This window comes from Myxine glutinosa, unplaced genomic scaffold (genome assembly GCF_964187855.1).
Source record: "Myxine glutinosa unplaced genomic scaffold, kmMyxGlut1.1 SCAFFOLD_2098, whole genome shotgun sequence".
NCBI classification, from domain to species: Eukaryota; Metazoa; Chordata; class Myxini; order Myxiniformes; family Myxinidae; genus Myxine; species Myxine glutinosa.
The window spans coordinates 20,040-39,892 of record NW_027618193.1 but is presented as its reverse complement, the minus strand read 5'-3'; the positions used below and the strand labels follow the sequence as shown (position 1 = coordinate 39,892).

The window sequence follows — 19,853 nt, the reverse complement described above, 5'->3', positions numbered from 1 at the left end:
ATCCAAATTCCTCACACTTTTATCAAATGACTTTTATGTAACGTTAAACTACAAGTTTGTTATAATGAGTAGGTCCATAGGTCCATTGGAGCAAATTTCCATTGGTCTTCACAGCCTTGTGGCATATCTGCCTGCCGTACTGCTTGAGCATTAGCTTGCCTTTCACCAAACACAGATGTGCTTGGGCCAGGGTGGGGATTATAAGTTCATTATTATTATTGCCAAATTATACGACTATCATTATTGTTCTTGATATTATTAGTATTAATTAATATGTGCTTTGTCACAATGTTATCAGTGTTTTTGTTATTTATTTTGTGATTAGAACTCCATGCTGTGGAAGGCCATATGAAGATGCCATGTACACCTTAACATGGCATGTTTAAAACATGGGAATTCTTACAGACTCCTTGTATTTAATTAGCATAATCAACACAGGTCATGGTGATCATTTTGGTTCATCACACTCTACATCAGAAAGCTCCAGTAGGACTCCACCAAAAAAAAAAAAAAAAACCCACAAGATCTCACCATATATGATTTGGGAGAGTGGAGGGGGAGGTTGTACACTAAATTGAGGCACATGGAAGAGATAGTTGAGAAAAGGTTTGAGTGACTGTGGCCACACACAAGGAAATGAACACACAGACAGACACAGAGACACACAGAGACACAGAGAGACAGAGAGACAGAGAGAGAGAGAGAGAGAGAGAGAGAGAGAGAGAGGAATAGCAGTAAGAAAGTTATGTTATGTAGGATTATTGGAGGTTAAAAAAAAATGCAGTTAACGAAGAAGGGGGAGGGGGATGATGAGAGATGGTGGTGCACAACTTGCTTGAAGCCCTGGAGGGAAAAGTGCACTTTAGTGAGAGAAAATAGGAACAAATGAGTAGAGGTGGATGGAAAGCCTAGATTTTTTGGTGTATGAAAAGGTACACCTGCATTAATGAACAGCAAAACAACTCATTTCATTCGCCTGGGTATCAGAGGGACCTTTTAAAGCACTGAGCTAGATCGAGAACATTCAGGTTATGATTGTACCTCATGTGTAATGCTTATCGTTTGTAGAATCAATCCATGTGCAACCCTTTCAGTATTGTCATGGTTTGGGGGTGGTTGGGGGACGGGGGAACGGGAGGGAGAGGATAAACATAAGAGGGCAAAGTATATAAAAAAGATAATATCCAAAAAAGGTTCAGCAACAATCAAGTGATGAATACATTTTTGCACCAGATTGGAAAATTAAAAAGAAGGCCAAGTTCACAAAGGTCATGCCTGACAGTGGTTTAACTCGAAAATCAAAAGCAATCAGCAAAAGTATTGCACCAATGTTTGAACTGGATTAATAAACAACAAGTGTGTCCAGTGAATTTTGGCGTAGCATCAATTTCAAAAACAACCTGCAAACATCATCACTATAAAGCAAACACAAACGACTGTACTTTGACTAACAAGCGTTACGCCAAGGTCCCCCATCGGTGAAGTGATGCGAGTTGACAAAGTGGAAGATGCAGAAAACATGGAAGAGTCGATAATATTTGCGAGTGGGTTGGAGACACACCCACACACCAGATTAGAAATTAGTAGTTCGTTTATTTTTCAAGATATTCCGCTCACAAGGTTCAGACATACAGTCACGTGAAAAAGTAAGTACACCCCATGTAAAGTTTTGACTTTTTCAACATATTTCAACATACAGCTATTTGATCTTCATTTCAACAATATTGATAGATAAAGGTGATATAATATAACAAATATCATGAAACATTTACATTTTGTAGTCCATTGTATAATTTAAATAAACATAAATGCAAATTTCACATGTGGAAAAAGTATGTACACCCTTGGCTCTAATAGGTGGTATTGACCCCTTTGGCAGAAAACCTCAAGTAGGCATTTCTTATAACTGTCGACCAGTCTCTGACATCGACTGGGAGAAATTTTTGCCCACTCCTACATGCAGAATTCTTTCAGCTGTGCGATGTTTGAGGGGTTTCTTGCATGCACAGCTCGTTTCAAATCCCCCCACAACATCTCGATGGGATTTAGATCCGGGCTTTGACTTGGCCATTCCAGAACCCTCCATTTCTTTCTTTTCAGCCATTCCTTGGTGGATTTACTGGTATGTTTAGGGTCATTGTCATGTTGCAAGGTCCACCTTCGGTTGAGCTTCAACTTTCTGACAGATGGCCTCACATTATCCTCAAGCACCCTCTGGTACAATGAAGAATTCATAGTGGATTCTATGATGGTGAGCTGCCCAGGCCCTGATGCAGCAAAGCTGCCCCAAACCATAATATTTCCACCACCATGCTTTACAGTTGCTATCAGGTTCTTGTGGTCAAATGCTGTCTTTGTGCAGCCTCTTTCTAATGGTAGACTCATGCACTTTGACATCAACAGTGGCAAGAGCTACCTGTAGGTCCCGTGATGACATTCTGGGGTTCTCAGAGACTTCTTTCAGCATCTTGCGGTCTACTCGCGGGCTGAACTTGCTGGGGTGGCCTGGCCTGAACAAGTTGGCAGTTGTTTGGAATCTTCTCCAATTGTAGATGATCTTCCAGACAGTCGAATGATTGATTTCAAATTGTTTGGAGATCTTTTTAAATCCCTTCCCAGACTCGTAGGCATCTATAACCTTCTTTCTGAAGGCCTCAGAGAGCTCTTTTGATCTAGGCATGGTGACGCCGCACACTTCAACAACAAAGAGCAAACCAAACTAAATGTCTGAGGTTTAAATAAGACAGGTTCCTCCAAGATCCTCTCTAACGATGTTCTAATCATTTGCACCTGAGCTGGTGCACCTGATTCTAATTTTAGGTGTTTGAAGTAGTGATAAATGTCGGGGTGTACTTACTTTTTCCACATGCGAAATTTGCATTTATGTTTATTTAAATTATACAATGGACTACAAAATGTAAATGTTTCATGATATTTGTTATATTATATCACCTTTATCTATCAATATTGTTGAAGTGAAGATCAAATAGCTGTATGTTGAAATATGATGAAAAAGTCAAAACTTTACATGGGGTGTACTTACTTTTTCACGTGACTGTATATGATGGTGGCCATCTTGGATTTTGACGTGGCGACCCAATTTTCAATAGGGTTCTTCCATATGCCTAGTTGCACCCACACACCAAATTAGAATTCGGTCCTTTGCTTACGCACGCACGTCGGCACAAACGCACGCACGGACGGACATATATATGGTGGCGGCCATCTTGATTTTTTACGTGGCAACCCAATTTTCAATAGCCTTCTTCCTTATGCCTAGATACACCCACACACCAGATTAGAAGTTAGTAGTTCATTTATTTTTCAAGATATTCCGCTCACAAGGTTCAGACATACATGGCGGTGGCCATCTTGGATTTTGACGTGGCGACCTAATTTTCAATAGGGTTCTTCCATATGCCAAGTTGCACCCACACACCAAATTAGAATTCGGTCCTTCGCTTACGCACGCACGCACGCACACACGGACAGAGGGGGAAAACCATAGTCCCCCTTTCGCTCCGCGGTGCGATGGGGGACAATTAAGCAAATAACATTCCAGCATGCTTCGGGTCATGTTTATAAATGCTGCACAGGCCTGGTTGCCCATAATTATGGCTAACATGGCTGCAAGAGGAAATACCCCATTGCCCCATCCAAAGAGCACGTTTAGTCGCCCAATGGTGTTATGCGCATGACACCGATATTCCCCATATGTCCTTGCCTTCTCAGTCACCAGATCTGAACCCAATCAAGCATTTATGGGATATTCTGGAACGATGCCTGAGACAGCATTTTCCATTTACATCAAACAGGTGTGAGTTGATTGGCTTTCTTGTGGAACAATGGTGCCGCATCCCTCCTGCAGAATTTTAGATGCAGCTGGACTCTATGCCATGGTGCATACAGGCTGTACTGGCCACACGTGGTAGCCCAATGCCATATTAAGTGACTTTACATTGGTATTTATATTTTTTTGTCCACTACCTAGGTCCATCAAGTCATGTCTGTGCCATTGATGACCATGTGACATTTATGATCAAATTTCTCCAAACATCCCTTTCCTGCACTGCTTCTCAAAGCTCTGGTCAAGACAGCCTGGTTGTAGCCTTTACCCCATCCATCCAACACGTACAAGGTCTGCCTTTCTTCTTCCCTCAACAATATCCAGCATAGTTGATTTCTCCAGACATTCGTGTTAGGAACAGATGTTAAATCCATTGTCCCATCAAACATTTTTTGAGGATGTGAAACATTTCACTGAATTCTTCAAAACGGAAATCTCCTGTGCATGTACGTTGAAGAAATGTTGGCCAGCGACGCAAACAAGTGGCACCTTCGACACATTCACCGTCCAATCTCAACATTCCTCACATATTCAAGATTCCAAGGAGCATGTCAGAATTTGACAAAAACGTTCAAAGCAAAATCCAGATGCAAAAATCTAAACATGGGGCCATGGTGCATTTCATGCAGAACTTTCTCATCAACCAATAAACTGTTGCAATCGATTTGCCAAATGAAATGTCACCCGCACACACCCCAATAATATCTTTATTTGTCTATCTGTCTATGGAAAAGTTAATTCTTACAACAAAAAACCTTTTTTGGCTGTGCCTGCGTGAATTTGAGTGGAGGAGTAGCTGCTGAAACCCAAATCCTATCTAGGTTCCTCCTGATGACTCAAACTTTAATCTTTGCTTATTCAAGTTCCTTCTGATAACTCCCATGTAGTAGTTAGTCCTTCATTTGATTGATTAATTATCCTTCGTCCAAAGGAAAATGAGGGGAAAAAAACGAAAACATTCGACAGCAAATTAATGAGGAACAGACAGGACTACTAGTAGGACCAAACATTGCCTACATACAGCTAGGGTGATCCCAAAGAAAATTATTATATTCCCAAATGTAACTTTAAAAAATGTTCTAAGGCAAATTGTGCAACAAAATTAACCAGGCCAACTTGCCACTAACCTGGCATTGGTGTCAGGGTGTGTGAGGCTGGTGGGTATCAGGCTTAAGTACTTGCGCAACTTCATCCAAATCAGTGGTGTAGGCACACAGCCATTGTGTGCATGGATGGCATGAACACGTGCCAGCTCCTGTGTGGTCAGCCTGCATCCACAAAAAAGCAGTTTCACAGATAGAACTAGTGTCAGTGATGAAGATCAGTAAATTATTCATAATCACCAAGATCCTTTTTAAAGCATTGCTAAAGGCTCAGAGCATATTGTTACATTTGTGGGGGTAGGCATGGAATACCTCAGTAAATTCAGGAATGTATAGGTTTTAGGATGGACCGTGTGCCGCAAAGAAAAAAGCCATCTCGATGTACATAAGCAGGGTAAGTGTACAGGTTAAGAGTGTTTGCATGTCCCCACAAGGAGGGTGGTTTTGTGCTAATTAATTTATAGGACGTATGGATAATAATCCCCAGGATGTATTGCCCCTCTGTAATTTTTTCCCTAATGTTCTTATAAAACTCAGCCGGCCAGACAATGGACTCATTCGCTCACCACGCCGCCAGGTCCGACAGACCCAGCACATTTGCCAATCCCCCCCCCCTCCCCCCCACGACTCATGACAGGGAGACTACGCCCCGAGCTTCGTGATTGGTGAAGGCGCGATGGGATGATCGAGTATGCGCTCGGTGATTGGACAGTGTGACGTCAGCTGTCGAACATTCGACAGCTGGAAGGAAAAAGATGCTGCCTCGCCATCTTGGTTCTCTTTTGTGCTGGCTTTAAACGAAGACGGCTGCGTTTGCCTTTTGCTCTTTGTCCTGGCGTTCATTGGGGGCAGTTGGTCTCTCTCTTCTGGTCCTGGCTGCGTGGCAGACGGTCGCTCCTCTCGTGCAGAGAACCTTCAGAACATTGTGCAGGTTTTGCAATGTTGGAGGAGGGGGTGTTGTTGGACTGTGGTGTCTTTCGGGGGAGCTGGGGCCGCGTTGCGCTTGGCGGTAGAAGCGAAGAAGGGCTGGTTGAGTGCCTGCTCGCACCTGGGCGTTTTCGGCACCATTATCGGGGCACGTCCCGCGCAAGCGGCTACACCGGCAGCAACAACCGTCGCTCCCTCGGCACACTTTGGGCCAGAGCTGAGGGTCAGCCCTACAGGAAGGGAAGTTATTCTTTTATTTATCTTTTCCCCTTGTTTGTATACAAGTCTGAATGGAGACGTCTCAAATTAGGAAATAGGTTTTTACCTCAACCTTTTTATTGTCTTCACATTTATTTTCATTAAATCATTATTTGTCGATTTTCTATTTCTGTCCTGTCTCATTTCTTTGTTCCGTGGGTTCGGATTAACCCCTTGTGTTCCCGATTAGATAAGGCTCGAACCTTCCCGTGCGCACACGAAAAGATAATCCCGCCAAGTTTGAAGTACGTCTCGGAGTTAAAGCTCGTTTCGGGTATTCGTCTGAGGCCGGTCTTCATCAGCCACGGACAGGACATTTGTTGTCAAGGAGTGGGATTCAAACCCTCTGAGGACATTTGGTGTCAGGTAGTGCGATTCGGAACCGGCGGACACTCGGTGTCCGGGGAATGAGTGCGACTTTCGCCGAGTGGAAATTTCACTCAGCTTTTGGAATCTAAATTTTTAACTATCGCCTCTCTTTCAGAGGGAGGATCGATTGTAGTACTGGGGTGTCCAAATTTTTTGTTGATTGGTGTCGGGAAGGAGCGCAAGGCAGCGTCGCTAAATTTAAATTCTTTTGTTTCCCTGAGGTAAGTTCAGCAAGCACGAAGCTCCTCGTCAGGTAATGGCGGACGTGTATGAAATGGCGGAGCATCTAGAATGTTCCGAAGCGCAAGGAAGCGGGTTGGGGGTAGATTTTTATGAGGGTAGGATTGGAACCTCCCCGGTCCGTAATGTCGGAGTCTAAGACGCGGGGAGCAGATCCGATGGCTTTCCAGGCAATGATAAATTTGATGGAACAATTTAAGGAACAATTGGGGGGAAATTTTGATGCCCAAACAAAAAAAATTCATGAACAAATGAGTAACAGCAAAGAATTGAAGGGAGAAAAGAAGAGAATGAATGAATGATTGGAAAACAAAATTGAGGGAATAAACACACCATTGAATGAACAAAGAAATGAAATGAGGGTGATGAATGAGCAATTGGAAGGCAAAATTGAGGGGAAAATAAATGACATTACTGATCAAATTAATGGAATTAAGGAGGGGAAATGTTTGTTTAAAAATGGGCTGAGTGAACAAATTAATGCTCAGAATGAGCGTGATGAACAATTGGAAGGCAAAATTGGGGAAATAACACAAGACTTGGGGGAACTAATTGATAAAGTAGAGGGGCGCAGGAGAGGAAATGTTCGAAAGTAAATAAGGAATGTTTGACTGAAAATGGCCTGGATGGCTATCACACCTGAATGGATGCCAGGATGCACCAGCAGAGGGAGGAATTGGAAATTGTGAAGCACCAGGGCGGTGGTTTGGAGCAAGAGGTAAAAATATTGGAAGCCCGTGTAACAGAACCAGAGTGGGCATTAATTGGTAAAGACTTGCTGGGGCCACTATTGACTGGGGGAAGTATGAATGAAATGTTACAATAGCGGCCGAGCACTTGGACAGTACGGTCAAGGTAGAGTCTGCTCGAGTCCAACAGAGTCTGGGAGATGAGGAGTCGGTCCGGTAAGCATCTCCACGACGAGATTAAGGTGACCCAGGGGACCCTCACTAGGAGCCACATTGGGCACAGGAGGTTCCAAAATTAAGTACCCAGCTGGGAGGAGAAGGGGGGGGAGGGTTGGCCTCGAGCTGGATTCGGACAGGGGGGAGGGTTGGCCTCGAGCTGGATTCGGAAAGGGGGGTCAGGAAAAAGAGCCTTGGAAAAAGCAATCACATTAGGAAATTTGGAACAGCTGCAGGGTGGGGCAGAAAAACCCGAAAAAGGGGTTGTAATGTTGAGCACACCAGGCCAAATTTTTTAAAACGAAATTTAAACTGAAATTTAAATGAGAAATTGATTTGCAACAGCCATGGCGGGAGTTGGTCCCCAGGCTGCGGAATTCGGACCAAGAGAGGTCTTTGGGGTGGGCCTCGTGGAAATTTGCCCTTTTGGAAATTGGATTGTGCCAGGCAGCTGGGGAGCTGCGCTGGTGAGATTTTGACGTGGGGTTCGACCATGGATGTTGTGGTATGACCCGGGCCCCACAGAGGTCTGGTGGAGTGTGGCGTCCCTGGTACATCGGGGTGCCGCCCGAGCAGGTGTCTCGGGCCAGCAGGGTTGCCGGACCCTGGAGGGGTTGAGACCTCCGGGGCTTCGAGGTGGTGACTCAGGGGCACCTAGCATGGTGCACCATGAGGACGAGAGGGAGGTGTTGGGGGTCGCGCTTTGGGGGCGGCACACGGAAGGCCAACAAGGGCCTGATGTGATGACCGCCCAGGCCTGCGGCTGAGCGGTCTCTCCCCGAGACTCCAGGACAGCAGGCATGTGGTGACCTGCCATGCTGTGTTAGTCTATGGACGCGGGTCAATCCGCATGGACAGGGATGATTATAGCCTACTGGACAACCATTGGAGCATCTGTGGAACATGACAGCAAGAGCATGATCTTCCACTGATGTTCCGCTGTGATTTGTGGACTCTCGGCTTGGGAAGAGAGTCCAGGGTTTGATTGGGAATAAATTGGGAAATTAGAATGAGCCGTGCATACGGGGCAATGCTCGGCGGGCAAGTGTATGGAGAAGCGCCCTTCTTTGGTGAAAGCAATGAATTGTGGAAAAATTGGCACGGGTAATTGAGGGTGAGATGAAAAATTGAGGGGGAATTTTGTGAAGCCGTGGTGGACACTGGGGCCAGTGACAATTATTAATCGAGGAGTGTTCGACTAAAGTGTTGGAGGCTGGGACAAAATTGATAGGTATTCAGGACACAGCCTTCAACTGGCTACGGTGGCGACGGCTCCAATATTGGGCAGCAGGTTGTAGGGATGGAGTTTAGGACAGTCTAGACTCTAGAGGTCAATATAGTGTCATGGGTGGCCGAGGTGTGCGAACCGTGTCTTCTGGGATTGAGTCTCCTGGTGGAACACAGCTGTCAACTAAACCTTGGGCGAGGTCATATGTGGTTGGGCACTGAGGGGCTGCATTTGTTCGCACTGGGGGATGTGAGGAGGTGCAGGGGACGTGGCTGGGGATGCCACGCACTGTGACCGTGCCCCCCAGGTCCAAGGCCTTGGGAATGGCAGAGTTGGCAGCAGGTGCTCACCACATTGGCTAGCTTGGGCTAGTGGAGCCGTGGTCCTCACAGGGGGCCAAAGGATGGATTGGGGGGGAGGGGCGTCACACCCTTGTGGGCACTCTTGGGCCATGTTGGCGGTTCGGCTGTTCAACTTATCCGATAGCCCTCATACGGTAAATGGGCGGAGCTGTCGTAGCCAAGTGTCGTAAAGGTCACCAGAGGAGGCGGATCCACATGCTTGCCAGTATGGCCGGATATAAGGAAATTTGGGGAAATTGATTGGCCCCATGGGATAAATTTGGAATTAGGCATTGTGGATGACGCTCTTGGAACAGATCAACCTGCAGCGACCTGCACAAAAGGTAAGGTCCCTTGATGTGTCCTGTCCCAAGTGTTCGGTACATGAGTAATTTGGAGAGGGGGTGGGGGAGAGTGATTACATGGTCGGTGAGGGGAGCAGTTTGCATGCCACAAAGTGTCTTGTGGTTGGTGTTTGTTATGTGTGTACAAGGTTTTGTGTTTTTGTGTTGTCGTGAGAAAAATCGAGTTGTAATTCACATTCACACTGACAAACACATCACATGTATGCAGACCATGGCAGTGGAGAACACAATGACAAGGTCTTTTTGCACTGCAGTGTTTGAGAATGGAATTGCAGCAGGGAAGGGAATGTCATTTTGGACTTTGTGAGTGGGAAGGATGTGTGTGTTCGCAGGTACAGATGAAGCTCTGGAGGAGCGGTGACTGCGCCCCTACCCCCTGGCGGCCCGGAAGAGGCTATGGGAGCCTGATGACAAGGGAGCCTGGATGTTGTGGAGACCCTCCCCGGCGGGACGTAAGCTAAGGAGCAGGGGGACGTACATCTCAGGGGCCGAGAGCTGGGGGGGGGTGGGGGGGGGGGGGGGGTGAAGAAGTCGCAAGTCAAGTACTTGCCTTTGGACTGCAGGTACCACAGCCTGAAGCACCCCCACCATCTGGTTTGCACGGTACCTCCCCGCTGCTTAATTGAGGAGCACACCTGTATGTAAAATATTTATGCCATGGTCAGGCGGGGGGGGGGGGGGGGGGTGGGTGGGTGGTACACTAACCTTGGGGTACAGTAACCTGTACCACAATGACAAGGCCCGTGGAAATTTGGGTAAATTGGGATGCCCGCGCAAGTAACGTTGGGCATTGTGGAATCCACCGGCGAACAGGGTCTGTAGAACGGGGGTTGTACAAATGTTACTAAAAAAAAAATGAATGAATGATCGTTTTAAGGCCATTTTCCCCGCTAGAGCGGGGGTTAGCCTTGCGGGCCCCATGACGATCATGGTTCCCTGTTTGAGGCAATGTTTTTATGGCCGGATGCCCTTCCTGACGCCAACCCTTGGTCGCCTCTTACAGTGCGCGCAGGGGTACAAATGTTACTGATATATTTATATATTTTTTTGGTTAAGCTTTTGTCGGCAAGGTAGTTTTTCTTATACGTTTGACATTTGCTACCTGCCCCAGGAGTTAGGAGCAAGGAACCCAAGCTTTGTACATAGTTGAATTGTTGCTTAATGGGTGTAGAACGGTAAGGAGAACAGGTAAGTTAGCTACGGCTCGCTTCCCACAGCCCTCCTAATTTATTTAATAGGCTAAATAAGTGCGAGTCATTAAGTGTTAAGGCTGGAACGTTAACGCCTGGAGGGGTGGGGGGGGGGGGGGGGGGAGCTGTGTTACGTTTGTGGGGGTAGGCATGGAATACCTCAGTATAGTAAAGTCAGGAACGTGTCGGTTTTAGTATGGACCGTGTGACGTGAAGAAGAAGAACCCATCTCGATGTACATAAGCAGGATAAATGTTCAGGTTAAGAGTGTTTACATGTCGCCAAAAGGAGGGTGGTTTTGTGCTAATTAATTATAGGGCGTATGGATAATAATCCCCAATATGTATTGCCTTCCTATGATTTTTCCCTAATGTTCTTATAAAACTCAGCTGGCCAGGCAATGGACTCATTCGCTCACCACGCCACCAGGTCAGACAGACCCAGCAAATTTGCCAATCGGCAAGTAAACCCCAACGTCATCCCAACATTCCCGAACAGAGATTAGACTCCGCCCCCAAATGACTCATGATGTGGAGACCACGCCCCGAGCATCATGATTGGTGAAGGTACAATGGGATGATTGAGTAGCGTTCGGTTATTGGACAGAGTGTGATGTCAGCGGTCGAACATTCGAGAGTGCTGGCTTTATTCGAGAGTGCCATCTTCAAACGAGCACGGCTGCGTTTGCCTTTTGCTCTCTTATCTTTGTCCTGGCATTCGTTGGAGGCAGTCACAGTTTCTCTCTCTCTCTTCTGGTCCTGGCTGCGTGGTGGACGGTCACTCCTCTCGTGCGTGATTGTGCAGAGAACCTTTGGAGCATTGTGGAGGTTTTGCAACGTTGGAGGAGGAAGGTGTTGCTGGACTGTGGTGTCTTTCGGGGGAGTTGGGGCCGTGTTGCGCTTGGCGGTGGAAGCGAGAAAGGGCTGGTTGAGTGCCTGCTCGTGCCTGGGCATTTTATGACGCGCGGTTTCAGCCCCATTATCGGGGCACGTCCCGCACAAGCAGCTACATCGGCAGCAACGACTAATACGCCTTCGATGCACTTTGGGCCAGAGCTGAGGGTCAGCCCTACAGGAAGGGAAGCTATTGTTTTATTTATCTTTTCCCCTGGTTTGTATACGAGTCTGCCTGGAGACGTCTCAAATTAGGAAATAGGTTTTTACCTCAACCTTTTTATTGTCTTCGCATTTATTTTCATTAAATCATTATTTTTTTATTTTAAATTTCTGTCCTGTCTCGTTTCTTCGTTCCGTGGGTTCAGATTAACCCCGTGTGTTCCCGATCAGGTAAGACTTCAAACCTTCCCACGTGTGTCATTACCGCGAGGTTGGGTATATGCCTCAGAGTAAAGCTCGTTTCGGCTATTTGTCTAAAGCCGGTCTTTATTGGCCACGGACAAGCAAATATTTTAAATAAACCGAGCACCAAGCCCCAATGAGAACACCCCATCCACCTTTTTCAAAGAGTAAACATTTGGAATGGGAGAGGAGTCACCATTAAATGAGTTTGTATGTGGTCAACTCGAAGCAGCCATTTTAAAAATGAAAAGATCCAAATGCAATGCAAGGTCTTATGAGACCCCCCAAGTAAGTGTACTTACTGAGGTGTGCAGATGTTCACTTGATGCTGTGGCAATCACAAGGGCATGAGTAGGGGACAAGATGAACAAGTGTGTGTGGAGGAGCGCAAGGGCAGAGTGGTCACATGAGAATGAAGGGGCAGAGAGGGGTGGGGGGAGTGGGGTGAAGGAGGGGGGGGGGGTGGGAAGCAGCACTACTCAGTAGCACACTTAGTGCAACCTGAAGAGGACATATCAATCAAAACTAGAAAAAAAGTGCTTCATATTTACTTTGACCACGACTTTTATTTGTATTAAGCTTTGTTTTAAAATATTTTTTTTCAATGGTACAGCAAAAATGATACATCGTTTCCAAATTAATACGTATAAAAGCTTCTTCCTTTAAAATCATTTAAAGTCATAAACATGCATTTCAACCCTTATCTCCTTCAAAAATGCTCAATTTCTGAAGTACTTATACTGATCTTGCACCTCCAAACCCCCAGGAGTAATCCTGGCTACAACCTCCTCTCCACTCCCACCTCTTGTTCATCTGTGTGTTGTACCATCCACCTAACATAGGTGACTCCATTAACATCTCTCTCAGACAACATGGACCAACCTTTAACCACTCGGCTCAACAATATATCCTGCATATGTGATAATTTCAATTGCCACCAAGCAACTTGGCTGGGTGTTGGTACCTCTCACCAGCCATGGGTCTTCAGCAAAGGACTTCTACAACCCCATGGGACTGACTCAAACTGTGAACGTCCCCACCTGAATTTCTCCCAATGGCAAATCCTCCCTTCTGAAATTGGTGACGAACAACTTCCCCATAAATGTCTCTTGCTATTCCTCTGCTCCATTTGGTTCATCTGATCATATGCTTGTGAAAGTCAACGCCTCTCTGGCTATCCTCAGAGAGCTCCCTCAATGTTGGCGAGTCTGGCATTTCACTCAAGTAGATTGGCAGGGATTACAAGCAGCCATTTCTCTTCAGGACTGGTTTCCCACATCGACTGCCCCTGATGTTCTTCCACAGAATCCTGCTTTCATGCACAGATTAATCCCATCTCATCTTCAATTATCCCAACTTTCTTCCAACCAATGGTACTCTGAATGCCGTGGTGAGGCAGTTGCTCTGAAACAAATTGCCTTCTCTTCCTGGAATGCACATCTGACTGAAGGCAATCTCAGTGCATTCCAAAAACCACACAAGTGTGTGTCCACTCTCAAGAGAGACAAAACATCCGTCCAACCTCAAAAATGAACTTTCAAACGTGTCTCTCTGTCCTCAAACCTGGTGGCACCTTGTTAAATCTGTTTCTGGAGTATGCTCCACTTCTATACCTTCCCTCTCTTCAAATCGTACCGAAGCAGACTCTGCTCCCGAGATGGCCAAATGCCTCAATTCTCTGTTTGCTTCCAAATCTTATGTCGACAAACCCCTCACTCCTGGTACCCCCATCCTTCCCTGTTGTACCCAACTGCTCCTGGACTCTATCTTTTGCACTTGAGAAGGTGGAGAAGGTTCTTTCAACCCTAGATTCTGCCTCTAACACTGGACTAAATTGCACCAGCTCATGTCTTTAATAAAAAATAAAAAAATAAAAATAAAAAAAAACTTGGCACATCCCATCTCCTCCCTTTTCACCCTACCATTTGTCCTAAATAATCTTCCATCTGCATGGAAATCAGCAAACATCACTGCATTACATAAAAAGGTGCAAAAACGAATCCCCTTATCGACAGACCTATTGGCTTACTTCCAAGCATCAGCAAGGTCATGCAATCCAATCCATCATTATCTCTGCCACCAAAGCTGGATGTAGGTTCTGTTTTCACACCCCTGTCTGTTTGTTTGTCTGTGAACAAGATATCTCAAAAATATGTGGACAAATTCGGACAAAATTTGGCAGAGAGGTAGTATATGTGACAAGGACGAAATTATTCGATTTGGGTAACAATCCGGATTCGGATTCGGCTAATATAATTTTTTAAGTGATTCTTCACCATTGGGAGATAGGGCCAAAAACGATGAATAGCACGAAATCTCAAAAAGTTGCAGCCGGATTTGGACGAAACTTGGTGGAGAGGTTGGGTGTCTGACAAGAACGAATCGATTCGATTTTGGTGAAGATCTGAATATGGATTCGGACACGATAATTATTTGATTTTTAAGTGATTCATCACCATTGGGAGATATGGCCAAAAACGATGAATAGCACGATATCCCAAAAAATTATGGACGGATTTGGACGAAACTTGGTGGAGAAGTTGGGTGTGTGACAAGGAAGAAATGGTTCAATTTTGGTGGATCCAGATCCGGATCCGGCTGGAATAATTTTTTAAGTGATTCTTCACCATTGAATGATGGGACTAAAACCGACATATAGCAGGATATCTCAAAAAGTTAAGGACGGATTTGGAAAAAAAAACTTGGTGGAGAGGTTGGGTGTGTGACAAGGACTAATCAATTCGATTTTGGTGAAGATCTGAATATGGATTCGGATACGACAATTGTTTAATTTTTCAGTGATTCTTCACCATTGAGAGATCGGGCAAAAAGCGATATGCAACATGATACAAAAAAGTTATGGAGTTATGGAAAAAGGAGTTATGGACATGAATGAACTTGGTGGACGAGTTGGTTAGGTGACAAGAACAAGCCAATTCGATTTTGGTTCCGGTCCAAATCCAGATCCGGCCTATCAGTGGGATTCAAAACAAACTGTTTAGCCTGGTGGAGGTATGCACTCTACCAAGTGCCGTTCCAGTTGCAGTCGATATAAAATCCCTCATTTTCTCCAACAACCTCATCTCAGATCACCAATTTGCATTCAGACCAGTTCACCCCACTTTGGACATGCTGCTTCCACTCACTCAACAATGGATGAAAGCCCTCAATGTGAGACATGAGATCAGAGCAATCTCTCTGGATCAATCTCTTGCTTTTGATACAGTCTGGCATCCTGCCTTGCTCTCCAAACTCTCTGCCTATAGCATCCAAGGCCAACTCCACATATGGCTTCCTGACTTCCTCTACTCTCGCAACCAACGTATGGCACTCAATGGAATCCTTTAATCTCCCTGATCCCTATCAAGATTGGAGTGCCTCAAGGCAGTGTTCTGGGCCCAGTCCTATTCCCGATCTTAAACAATGACCTCTCTGACTCGGTAAAATCCTCTTTATTTGCTGATGACTTCACTCTATGCCGTGACATCCCTCATCCTTCAGACAGGCGGACTGCAGCCTCTTCACTTGTTTCAGACCTTGAAAAGGTCAAACACTTTGAATATATCTTTCAATCTGGCCAAATCTCAGATGCTCACTACTCTCTCCAAAAGGACCACCTGGCAAACCTCCCCCTCCTGCACTCCCCTCTACTTCCTGAACAATCCTCCGGGGAATATAGTCATTCAAACTCCTGGGTCTCACTCTCAGCCATAATCTGTCTTGGGCAAACCACATTTCAAAGTTGGCCTTCAAAGCCAGCCGCCTAATGGGCATCCACCGTCGTACAAAGTCATTTCCTTGGCACACCTGACATTCTATCTACATATAAGGCTTTCATCCACAGCATGATAGAGTACTGCTCTCTTCCCCCCTCAAATTATTGCAAAATTATTGCAATCTCCCACAATGAAGCTGAGTATATTGGCCTGTCACTTCAACATTGCAGACAGATCGCTGGTCTCTCTATCCTCTACCTCCTCTTTTCTGGTCTTGCACTCTCTGCTCTCTCTACTTTGCCTCAATTCTCATAAGGTTTCTGCAGGGCACAGACGGTCCACCATCAACCCCCTTCTGGTGAAACTACCTAAATCCAGGAACATTGCTAACCTCCACTTATTCATTCCACTTTTTCCCCCACCTGTGGAACCCACTTCCACATTCTCTTCATTCTCATTCTTCCCTCCTGGTCCTCAGGAGCTGGTCACCACCATCTCAGATCATCTCCAATCCAAAACCATGATCTTTTCTACGGTCGTTAGTCGTGAACCCACCCCGCCCCTCCCCCACCCCAAACACTCCTCTTTCCAAATTTGCAATTTTACCTCCTTGGAGTAGAGTATCCTTCTGTATCCATCTTGTCCACCCAATGCATCCTTTCCAGCCCCCCACCCCCCCACAAACAATGTTTGTCCAAGTCTCCCTCCATCTTGACCTTAAATTCTGCTGTTGGAATTTCCCCCATCTCTCTACTGTCCCTTGTGCAGCCTGTTACATCCTGATCTGTTCAGTGTGCTAGGCTCTTCCACAAGCTTTGACCTTGTATCCAAAAACAAAACAAAACCAAAAAAACAACAACACATTTGGGTCCCGGAGTAGAACCTTTCATTTGCCTTCAATGTAGAATTCGACAGGGCATGTCAGTGCAGGACAATTTGCAATAACCCCATTCATAAAAAGACCTCCCCCCCCCCCCCCCCCCCCCCAAAAAGGTGTGCTTTGAGGGCACAAAACAAATAAAAAGCGCACCGTGACAGATCTTAACTGTAAAGGGGGAATGTGGTCGGACTTCCGCACCAATGTTCTGTAAAGTAGCCATTGTCAGCTGCACTGTGTGAGAGCAGACATTGTCACACAGAATAAAGACACCATTTGACAAGAGACTACACCAACTCCTTATTGCCGACTTAAATCTCATCACAGAAAAGGTGGCAGTATTGCAATGCATGATGGTTATGTTGCCTTAAAGCCACGTGACAAATAATAGCTTGCAATCACCATGTAAGCAAAAAGTTGAGGGTTTTGTATTTATTCGCTCATGGAGACTCAGAATGGCACCATTGCATGCTCACCCTACAATGTTGAAGTGGTTGCGAGTCAAATTGTGCCAAGGGTCACAAAAATAGTTTTACAATAATAATTACCTTGTTGAGCAAATTAAGCTGACAACTTGGAACAAACCATGCCTCCGTCGGTGGTCAATCAGTTGCAATGACACTCATCTCTCACTATCCTTTTGGAAGTTTACACTCATCATTCCTGATGGATAACCTCACAAAAATACAGTACATTAATACCCCGGTTTATGTCACCCCTTGTTATGTCGTTTCGCAAATACGTCGTCACATTATTAATACCACTTCTCGATATTCGTCATCTCGACTTACACTTGCATAATTTTAAAAGCCATACCTTTTATTCTCGATCAGCGTTTTCAGAACTTACAAGACTGATAAAGATGTGGAAATACATTGCTAAAGTACCAAATCGAGAGATCACAAAATCACGTCACACGAGAGATCACGTCACACGTAAAGACATGTACTGTACTGTACATTGGCTAAGAGGCATTGTAAACATGTTTATTCATCCAATGGATGCTGGTAAATATGCCCTTAATGTTGCCGTGTTAAGTTTGCCTCCGATCGATAAATATGCCGATGTTTAATGAAGAAGGAAGAAGGAAGAAGACGTACCAGTCGCCAACTTCGACCGCTTCCGGAAGAAGTTTATTTTTATTTATGTCTGGCAATTTATTTTTTCTTTTTATACGCATATGTACTTGAATATAACTGTCATGAATCAGAAAAGGGTAATATCATATGTAAAAAACGAAATATCATACCTAAAGTGGCAATGTTAGGAACGCATTCCTCGCTTACTCCATTAGTTATTGTGAGAAAAATGTATTCGATTTTCGCTATTTCGCTATTCATCGCGCTTTTCAGTAACGCATCCCCGACGTAAACCGGGGTCTGCCAGTATTCACTTTGGAACGGATACTGCAAACAAACTTTTCTTTCAGCCAAAATCAAATACTCAACTCCTTTGGTGTTTGCGGCACTGGTTGAGGCATCCAGTCTTGCAGCATGCGGTTCATTCTGTACCCTCATGGATCATGTGATTAATTATGGAATACTGAAATTATTTTAAATCGACAGAAGGATCTCTCCAACAGAGGAGCACCATAATGCGCAGCCAAACGTCCAAATGTAATCAGGCCCAACGTTTACGTCGATGAGAAATTTAATTCTCCATTCTACGCCCAATTGCATCACTCCACTCCCACCCCATCTTGATTCTCAGCACGTTCAAAGAAAGCAGGAAATATGACATTATGGGATTTGATTTCCTGTCAACAATACAAACCCAAATTCACTCTACAATCTAAATAGATTACTCTACATTTTAAAAACAATAAAAGATGGTCAAATTTGAACTACCCACATCATCAAATTGGGTGAAAGAAAAATGCTAGTCAGCAAAACTCCATTGACAATGGTATTTATCAACATGCTGTAACGGCTGGGTTTCCATTTCATAATGCAACACATCACAATGCTACAAAGGAATTAATATACAGCACCAAATAACATACATGAGACCTTCCAATATAACCAACACTTGCCTGGCCACAATAATACACATGACTTAAACGTTGTAGACTTTCTTGCACATTGTAAAAAAAAATGACAGAAAGGCCATAAGAAAACGATTAGGAAATGAAAAGAAAGCATTTGGTATTTCACACCAATGGTGTTTGAATGAAAGCTGATTAAAAGATTTGAGCAAGAAAAAAAAAATGCAAGCAGAGGAACAAAAATTTATCAAATACGTATTCCAAAACAATACTGTCACAAAAGAAGAAGAAGATGCAAGAGATACTACCACCTTTAGGTATTTTCTAAATGCAAGAGATACTACAATGAAATGAATTTTTCCAAGCCAGTTCCACAGAAAACTCACCTGCAAATGTGTGGCTGTCGCACAAGGTGCGTGTCCAGCACGCCCCCGGGAACAAACTCATAACAGAGGCCGTTCACAAATGTGGTGTACAGACGTGGCGCACAACCGTGCGCCTGTAGCAACTGAAAGCTCCGCAGCTCCGCATCTCGGTCCACAAACAGCTCGGTCTTGTTGCCGTAGATACGGATGAGAACGACGTCACAGGGATCATCATCCACCGAGCAACCGACGAGCTTGTTCGTGATTCCATCCGTAAACATCTTGAACAAAGGGTGAGAGAGTAAGCAAATAGTTTAATCATCTTTGTTGATGCACCTTCAGCTGTCAGTGTATACCTGTTACCAGTTGTGTTCAAGATATTTTAAAAAACACAAAAAACAAATAACAAATAAGACGAAGACAGCTTTAACCAAGGCCACACAGCTCAAAGCTGAGTATTTAACTTTGGAACTATTCTGTCACACCAACCTTGATAACGGTACAACTAATATTAAATGTATGACAAATAACAACACCACTGAGTCATGCAAGAGCAAGTTATGCAAGATGGCTGAAAGCAAGTCCGTATGCCGTTCTCCCCGCCCCCAGCATTTTTATGAATAAAATCCCTCTTAATTTACTCCACCCACTATCTGCCGTGGGTATGAGCTGGCAAGGACATTTGTATTCACAGACTATGTAGGCTGTGCCCACAGTTGGAGAGTGCTGCGTGATGGACTTATTTCCCCATCGTGCCAATAAAATCATGAACATAATACATATACATATATACACATATATTAAGTGCAATATATATATATTGTTGCGGATATGAGACTG

At 44.9% G+C, this 19,853-nt stretch overlaps 1 protein-coding gene across 3 annotated transcripts in view; it reads right to left on the bottom strand.

Annotated features, from left to right (window-relative positions):
• LOC137431694 (ethanolamine kinase 1) overlaps positions 1 to 19,311 on the bottom strand; it is a gene marked incomplete at its 3' end in the record, with an annotated part of 54,802 nt that extends 35,491 nt beyond the window's left edge. Inside the window, 4 exon segments of one of the 3 annotated variants that reach the window (XM_078769332.1) lie at positions 4,975 to 5,115; positions 12,374 to 12,399; positions 16,834 to 16,898; positions 19,035 to 19,297. In XM_078769332.1, the coding sequence (XP_078625458.1) occupies positions 4,975 to 5,115; positions 12,374 to 12,399; positions 16,834 to 16,898; positions 19,035 to 19,095 (293 nt within the window). 3 annotated transcript variants of the gene reach the window in all.
• Between the last annotated feature and the right edge of the window lie 542 nt (positions 19,312 to 19,853).